Source organism: Sturnus vulgaris, chromosome 9, assembly GCF_052056855.1.
Source record: "Sturnus vulgaris isolate bStuVul1 chromosome 9, bStuVul1.hap1, whole genome shotgun sequence".
NCBI lineage: Eukaryota > Metazoa > Chordata > Aves > Passeriformes > Sturnidae > Sturnus > Sturnus vulgaris.
The window spans coordinates 21,917,747-21,926,966 of NC_142251.1; the positions used below are offsets into that span (position 1 = coordinate 21,917,747).

At 44.1% G+C, this 9,220-nt stretch overlaps 1 protein-coding gene across 1 annotated transcript in view; it reads right to left on the reverse strand.

Annotated features, from left to right (window-relative positions):
• The window catches only part of NR5A2 (nuclear receptor subfamily 5 group A member 2), an 88,536-nt gene extending 82,209 nt beyond the window's left edge, over positions 1 to 6,327 (reverse strand). Inside the window, exon 1 of the mRNA XM_014885608.2 lies at positions 6,054 to 6,327. Coding sequence (XP_014741094.1) covers positions 6,054 to 6,117 — 64 coding nt within the window. The 5' untranslated portion in view covers positions 6,118 to 6,327. The remainder of the gene's footprint in view (positions 1 to 6,053) is intronic.
• Positions 6,328 to 9,220: the final 2,893 nt, after the last annotated feature.

Consider the following 9,220-nt stretch of genomic DNA (forward strand, 5'->3'; position numbering starts at 1 on the left):
GCATATTCTCTTCGAGCTTTGTGTCGGGAGGTGTCCCAGAGAATGTTTGATTTACCTTCCCAGCAAAGTAGCGAAAGTGAACGTTTGTGGGGTGGGATGGCGGGGGGGGAGAAGGGGGGGAGGTAGATGTCCAGGAAAAACTTCCCAGAAGCAAATAAAATAAATAAGCGGAGGACTGAAACTCTTCAGCTAGGAAGTCTAAATCCAAAACCGATCAAAAAGACTTAAAGGGAAGGATTTAAAGGGAGAAATCCGCATCCTGTCTCCCTTTCTCTCTCGCTGAACATTCCCGTTTGCCGCCAGCGCAGAGCCGCTCTGAGCCTTCACTCAGTGAAAACAGTGACTTCAGCCAGGCTCGGGGGGCTCCAGTCAGCATCACGCATCCTGTCCTCGGCACCGCGACGCAGCCTCGGGCACAGGCTGTCACTGCCATGGACACGCAGTGGCGCTGCCCCGGGAAGTGCCCCGGAGAAGGCAGCGTGTGGCAATGCGGCAGGCACGGGATCCCTGTGCAGCTGGGAAAGTTCAGAACTCGATTTTACTGCTTGACCTCACACACCTGTCACGCCCAACTTTACGAGACTGTTTACACCAGGAAAAGCATGGCCAATATAGTTCCTCTCCTCTCCTCTCCTCTCCTCTCCTCTCCTCTCCTCTCCTCTCCTCTCCTCTCCTCTCCTCTCCTCTCCTCGGTCCTTGTCATAATCAGATCACCCCTATAATACAAAGTACCTCGAAACCTTCCAAACCCCCTAGCCAAGGGTCTCCTCTCATAATTTTCCCGAGGCAATATTGAATTGAATTCCTAGGGATTTATTAAATGGAGATTGCTAGTGCCTCCAACTCAGGCTTTGGGAAAGAAACTGTCCCCTCTAGAAAAAACAACAAAGAACCAGGAACAAAAATTCCTAAATTACAAAGTCAACCCATCCCAAACATAAAAATACACTCCTCCCCCCTTTTTTTTCCTTCTTTTTCTTCTTTTTTCTTCCTTTTTTTTTGTTTGTTTGTTTGGTTTGGTTTGGTTTTGATCGACTGTCAGCAAAACAGAGTGGATGTCTCAGACTGAAATACTTTTATAGTAAAACGCACGCCACAGAGGATCACGTCTGTGCCTGTTGCCTTTTTTTTATGCAGCTAATCATTCATTTTTGCTTTACAGAGACGTCGTTTCTCTCTGGTCCGGCATAGAAAGCCATTTCCAAACGGTCAATTATTGACCGAGAAGCTATTTTTCAAGCTCCTGCTGCCCGCCGGAATGCACTGCTCTCTTATGAGCACCTGGCAGCAGCGCGATGCAGAATGACAGGAGGCTCCGGAGAGAGGAGCGAGCAGGGCCAAGTGGGTGGTAAAGCATCGCCCTGATTGCCTTTCCTTTATTGGTAAGTGAGTCATCAGTGAGGTGTCGTAACACTTGACCGCGTCCCGCCGCCGTCTGCTCCGTCCCGCCGGGTCGGGGCGCGGGGCCCCGCCGTGTCCCCGTGCCCATCGCCCGCTCGGGGCGCGCTCCCTCCCGCCGCACGCGTGTGGGCACGGACGGCCGGGCAAGGCAGCGTTCCGACCGACATTCTGCTGAACTGCTGGAAGGCGTGGAAGGGCTAAGGCATGGCCGGGAGCCCTTGGGGACCGCGTGAGCCGTGCCCAGAGCTGGCGGCAGGGCTTCCCTGGATCGATCCCATCAGCGGCAATCCGTAGTCTGTTTCACTCAACACTTAAAGATCCAGTTTTGCAAGCAGGGAACTCTGTTAGAAATCCCCCACCCCCCTTCTTGCCCCGAAATTACAGGAATTCTGTATGGAATACGCTTTCTGGTAGCGCACTGCCTGGACCTGTTGCCGCTGATGTTGCGGCGGGGAAAGGCGCTCGCTGTGATCGCTCCGTGTGCCGCGGGGGCGGCGGCTTCCCCGCAGCCGGAGGCGGGGAGGCGAATCCATCAGCGGCTCCTTTCCTCCCGCTGCGGCGGCCGAGGGACTGCCCGGGCCGTCCCGACCCGACCCTCAGCCGCCATCCCATCGCCCCTTCCTTTTCTCATCAAGCTATTTTGTTTCTGTCTGTTCTCCCCTTTCGGAACCGAGTTAAAAAACTAGAGCTTATTCTGGAAATAGAGCTTCAAATATATTTGTATATACCACAAGGCTCCTGTCAGGGCTGAGCGCCGGTCTCTGTATCATAAGAGATAATTGATTTCTATCCTGCACAGACAGGCTTAAAAATGAAATTTCTTTTGCTGAGGCAACTGACCTTGATCTGCTGGTGGAAAAAAGAGATGGTTTAGGTCTACTTCTTCCCTCCCTTCATGTTTCAAAGCTTGGAAAACTTTATTTAAAAATAATTTTTCTAGCTTATCTTTATAATGAAAAATGTTTAAGCTCAAACATACCTATCTGTCCCCAGATTTATCCATACATAATGTAAAATCATAAATTATGAGAAGATAAACTAGGCATAGTTTGCACTGAGAAATCTTGATAAGGATTGTGTACATATGCATGTCTGTTCATTGCATGTAAGAATGCATTAATATGTAATTAATATATAAGGTTGGATATCTATGTAATATACATATGTACTAATGTAATATGTGAGTAAACTCTAGACATTAATAATGATCTGCTGTGAGAAGTTCTGATGGGTTTCCCCACAAGACAGACAATTCTTCATTTTCACCCTATATATATAAGACAAGTTTGATAGCTGACCTTCAAATTACCCACATGGACAAGTACCTTGAGGTGTCTTGTCAGTAGTGGAGATCTCCCTCAGAAGACCACAGGCATCATCTTTACTTTGCCTCATGCATTTTGGTGTTCAAAATCAGACTAACAGAAAAAATCAGATGTAAATATAAATACTGCCCCTTTTGTAGATAGCTCATTTGCAGTATAAGCAAATGAGGACAGGAAAAGTGATAAAAGTAAAGAGTAACAGCAGAAGTCCACTGATATAAGAAAATAACCTACAGCATGTCTTACAGTCCTCACACAGCTCAACCTGTTCACTTCTGTGAAAGCTTTGCCTGCATAAATGCTGGCCAAAATCCTGATGCAGACTTTTCGAGATAGTATATACTGTCTTTGTTGATCATATGAAAATGCTACTATTCCTAAAACTAAAGTAAGTATAAAAACTAACCTTGCCAAACTCATGAGCCCTAATTTTAATACTGTTAATTGCCAGAGGACAGACATTAAAATTAAGATGGCAGTAAGTATTCTACAAGCTGAAAAATGTCACAGTTGGAAACTACAAGTAGATTATTTTTCCTCTTATATAACCATATTTTTTTAGTAAATGAAACAGTTATTTCTGTTAAATAATCATAGCTAATGCTTATAAAAATTGCATAGTGTCCCTGATGACACTAAGACAAGAGGCTGATTAGAGGAAAAATAAAACAAGTCAAGTATCTTGTATTACTTGTATTACCAAGTATTGCTTCAGAATCTGGTAGAAGAAAAAAAATCATGGCACTTCCATAAAAACATTTATAAGTCCATATAGTGTTTGTCATCTGGAAGATAGGATGTACTATTAAGAGTTTGTGAATTCTATTTGCCGCTTTGATCATATGACTATAAACCTAGAAGCAGGTGTCAACAAACAGTAGTGCCCACCACACTCCAGCTCCAGGCTGGTTGTGTTTGCTCTCCAAGGTAGGGATCCACTGCTATTTATATCAGTGGAGTCTGATTTACACTAATGGGAGCTGGAAGATGCCCTCCTTGCTGGGAGGAAGCTGTGACATATCAGTGGTTTATAACAAAAACTAATTTATTGCCAGATGGGGGAATGCACAGAGTGCATCCAGCAAAGCAGGTGCTCCCTGACAAGGGCAACTCAGGCTCTGTGGTGGGAAGCAGTAAGTGTCCTTGGCCTGAGGAGCTCGTGGGCTGAGGATGCAGAGGCTGTGACAGCCTCTCACAAACTCACCCGCTCTTCCTTGGTTAGAAAGGAAAAAGTGAAGAATGCCAGGAGGGACAGGATAAAAAGCAAAAGTCTAGGGATAGGATTTACTCTTATGAGCACGTGACCCTGCTGCTGATTGTACTTATACCCTGGGAGGACAGCTTTTTCTCCTAAAGAATTACTCTCCAGTGCAAATAAGAACAGAATCTGGCTCCCTCCGATTTGGTTCCCCTAGCTCCAAGCAGAGGCCCTCAGGTTTGTGTGTGTTCCATTTAACCCTTACAAGTACATGGTGATCAGTTCCCAAGGCTGTGTTAGGTGGGTTTTCAGGGATGCTACCATGGATTCTGGCTGAGCAGTGTCATGGAAGGACAGAATCCTTCCGCTGACTTAGAGTACACAGGATTTTGGAAAGTTTCACAAGATTTAGGCCTGCTTATTTCTGGGCCATGCTTTGTGAATCTGTCCTGGTATATTTGTGACACAGCACATGTATAAGTGTGGTATGGTGACAAGAGTCTCTGCTGTAGCAATCTCTTTTCTCATATCCACACGATTTTGGGAACCAAGATCTGCTAGTCTTCTGGAAACCATGAAAATGGCATTTAATTGGTCTAAATATCACAGGTGAGTGTCTTATTTTCCCTTCTCCTAGGGTTTTATCCTTTCACCTTAAGAAATGTTATCTGCGTGATCACTCTTCAGATACATGAGATGTATAATTGTTTTACTGTCCCTCAGGAGAGGGAACCAGAGGGTCCCTCCGTGGCAACCAGAAAAAGGAACAGTTAGAGAAAGGCCTAGAGGAGAAGCTGGACTTGCCACCTTTTCCACGTATTTCTGGGGGCAGACCTGTGCAGAGGAGTACCCCACACCTGTAGGGAAGCATGGGGACTCTGAGGGGACATCTGCTTGAAACACAGTTGGGTCCAAGGTGGGAGCCCTTCCCTGGGAGAAGCAGCAGCTCCACCCAGAAGATAAAGATCAGCTATGTTTGAAGCAATTTCCTGCAGCTGTTGCTGCACCCTCCATCCTCACGGTCCCAAAGCTTCCCTTGATGGCAAGGTGCCCACATCACACCCAGCATCAGGGTGAGCTCCTTGCCTGTCATGTGATGACGCACTATGGGGCAAGAGGAGGAAAGCATGCCCTGATTCCACTTGTGGGCCAAAGATCCCTTCTTTCATCCCTTTCAGGAACTGCTGTGCTGAGGCACAACCTTGCAAAACCCTGGCTGTGGAACCTGCAGCACTGCTGGGCTGGCTTGTGAAGTGCCTTCTGCTCCATGAAGGAGAGGTTTCCCTCGGTAAGCCTTCTGCAGCCCTGCTTGGCCCCAGTTTCAGCCTGAGCACAGCCTGGTGGGACAGGGGATGTTCACCCTGGCAAAGGAAGGACACCTCTCTCCAGGTGGGTGGTGAGAGACAGAATGGCCTGAGACAGGAAATGTGTGGGGAAGGCAGGGAGGTGGTTGAGACATGCACCCACCGAGGCTTGGCTGTAGCCACCACAGCCTGGGACAGCCTGGGACAGCCTGGGACAGCTGGCTGTGCAATGCCCCTTGTGCCTGCAAGTCAGAGCAACCTGTGCCTGGTGGCTTTCTGACAGGGAGCAAGTGCTGCTTCCATATGCTACTGAAAGTATTCACTTCTTTGCTGCTCTGAAGCCTTAACTGACTTGTGTTATCCAGCCCACTCCCACTGAATGACATATCTTAATTTTTAGCTGTAAGAAAGAATCTGCAATTGACAGAAACGACGGTATTACTGAAAACACAGAAAACCATTCCTGAAGTTTTCTTCACCATGAATTATCAGGCCAGAAGCAATTTAAATCTCATTTTTGCAAACATTTCTACATGCACACGCAGAATTTCAGAGTTATTATCAGTCGTAATAGATAAAGATACTGTTGATTATCCAGTGATATATATTTGATAATTGCATTATCTCTAGAGAAAATTGTTACTCTATGGATCATCTTCTGTTTTCTTATGTTTTTACATGGTATTGTAAAATTCTCTCTAGCCTAAATATATGTGCAAATTAATCATGAGGTCGCACAATTCTAGTGATTTTTTCAGTTTGGATACCCAGAAATCTAATATATTTATGCAGAATCTTCAAAACAGTTAGAAAACTTTTACTTACCAGCTGATGTGTGTCCATGTTTTATAGGTTCCTGTATGATGGCTGCGTGGGAACCAGAAGACATTATTAGGTGTAAATATACTGTACCCTTGGGTACAAGGGGTACAGCATTGAGTACAGGAGAGGTGCAGCCTGTAAACTTTTCTGGCCTTGAGACCCAGGCTATGATAGCCTTCAGTGAAAGTCGGCGTGATGAACAACAACAAAAAAAAATTATCCAAGAATTCAGAAAGTAACAAGCATGTCTTTGAGTGGACTCTGTACTTTTTCCAGCATTAGTGACCTGCTGTAAACCATGTATCCCATTTCATGATAGTCTCTAATCAGAAGAATTGCAACTTGTGATAGGTTTGGCACCATCACGTGATTTAGTACAGCTTGATAAGAGACCCTGTTATAAAGTGACAGCAAAAGAGATAAGAACTGTTGGCAGATAATGGCAGAGAAATGATTAACCTAGAGTGGAGAGGTGCTATGAAGCCCAGAGAGGGGAAGGTTGTAAAATTGTGGGGTCATAAGATCATACTGAGTGGATGAAAAGCCATACCAACATGAGCGTAATGTCTATAAACTCAGACTTGTGACCTGTCTTCTTGATGTCATCACCTCTTTGCACAGTGGACAGCAAGCATGGTTGTTTTGGCTTCTGTAAACACTCTTTGGATGGCAAAACAATCAAGCATTAATTCCTTAAGGGAGGCTTCTGAATGTGCTGGGGATTCTATGCTCTGACTAACAGCACTAGCAAATCTCTGCTGATAGTTTGTCACACAAAACCATTTTATTGCCCCAGTCCTCAGGCTGGAGAGTAGTTCCAGGTTGTAGCAATTTAGTTGAAAGCATATACTACTTTCTCACTAAAGAGCTTTACAACATGGTTAAACATTGATATCCCAGGATTATGATACGTAGAGTATTGCACTCACCTCTAAGGCTGTGAGGCACAAACCCTACCCACAGCATGTCAAAGGGCTGTCAAGTGTTTGGCTTTAAACAATTTTTATGAAAGTGGGCAGCTATGCAGACCACTGGGTGATGTTTCAGCTCAGCTGTGAGTGGGTCAGGTTCGGCTTTCACCCTGTCCAGAAATAGGGCAGGGGTATGCCAGCTCCCAGCCTGAGCACGGTGTGCCTTGCTCTGCAGTGCCACTGACAGCCTCTGCAGCTCCAGCCCAGTAGATTAAGTCTGCATACACTTTGTGAGATCACACTCCAGCCTGAATAATCAGATGATATTTTATATTTCATGTCTCTTGAAAGATAGAGTGAAGCTGTTCTACTGTGGGCTAGATCTGAAGCCTCTTGAAATCAGTGAGAGTTTTTTTTTCTCTTTAAACTTGCAGAGGGCTGTAAAGCAGCACATGCCTTTTTATATGCTTTGTCATGATGGTTAGATTTTGGTGATACAGTGGCAACCAGATTAATTCATGCACAAACTGAACTGCTTCTCTTAGCTAGGATGAGAACTTGAGAGCTGGTCTGAAAATGGGGCTGGTGTGGCAAACCAAGCAGTTACTGGGCCTTACAGCCAGGAACCCTAAATTATCACTTGGTCTGTGCAGTTCCACCCTCTTCTTAGAGGCCATGTTAGTAAGGAGGACAGGCTGTAGATGGAAGGTCTGATTTTCCAAATTCTTATCTTAAAATTTGTCACTGGAAAAAAATATTAATTTCCAAATCTGATTAAACAGGTAGAATAAGTATTTTTAAGGGTCACTGATATTTTTTATCTATTTAGACTGAGTGAAAGCTGGAAGCTTTTTTTAAAACCAGATTTCATATAAACCTAAATAATTGGTCTCTGTCTCTTTTAATTCATTTGATTATCAAATAAATTTTCTATTCTATTCATAAAAAGTGGAAAGAAACATTTATTCCATCAGAAAAGGCATGTGTTTGGGGACTGGGGACAAAATAAATGAAAAACGCTGCAAATGATACTGTGGTTAGAAGCTTTCCATTGTATCATCAGAGACATTGCTGGAGCACTGTTGGCCCATCTTCAAGAGCTTCTATAAAGGAATCTGCCGTATGTGGGGGAGAGAGATATTAAATCATAGGAAATATAAAGAAACTTCATGCTTTTGGCTTCAAACACTGTAATTCCTTTCCTTTTTTGCATCAGTATCAAATGTCAGGGTCACTGAAAAATGTTCCATTTTTGCCTTTCTGATACTTTGTCTCCATGGACAGAGGAATGTATGCCAGGTGCATAACCAGACAGACTTTCTTTGCCTTTCTTTATACCTAGTCCAGTAGGGGAAAAGAAACTCCTAGGGAAACTCCAGGACAACCTATATCAGCCTGTGATCCAGCAGCTCGATGTGTTTAGCAGTGATCCATTTGGAGTCCAAGTGAAACAAATCCATTATGAGGCTTATGAGTTGTGCCACTAAGTACCTGAGTTCACGGCTGATTATTTTGCTTGATCAGGAATTTGGAACCGTAACTTTTCACGAGTAAGTCCCTGGTAAGGCAGCCACTGACCTCACTCAGAACAGCTTTTCCTAACTGTGGTAGGACCATCCTAGACTCATCTTGTATTTCTCTGTTTTCCAGTAGTCCCCTCTGCCTTTCTTCCCCACTTTTCATCCTGAGAAGGTGAGATGAGCTAATTGTGTTATTTCAAACATACTTTTCTGTCTCGGATCTTTTAGGAAGATATTTAATTGATAAACTTTTAGTTTCTTTTTTTATTTAACTAATTCTTCTGTGATGAAATTGTCCCTTGTTTGTCCCTTTGACAAATATCCCTCAAAGAAACTGTTCCTGATTTCAAAAGCTTGGCAACAATCCCTCCTTTGACTCTTGCACATCAAATTATTTTGCAACCATTTACCACAAAAATGGAGTCGAAAGGAATTTCTCCTCTCGTGGGGATTTCCATAGGTGGCGTTTCATTTGGGCACGTAAGAATATTAAGAAATAAGCCTCGAACATAGACTGACTGAAATTCAAAATGACCTTTTCAAAGAGCTTTAATCTCTGACTTGCATATCTTGGTGTAAATTTAGTGAGCTCAGTCATGATTTTGTAATTTTCCTGTAACATTTTGGATGTTGCTTATCTGAATTCAGCATATTCCTTGTCATTTTCCTATGCCATCTCGACCTATTGTTGTTTTCATTATCCATAGAACTCAGAAAAGCTATGTGCTCAGCACAGCAC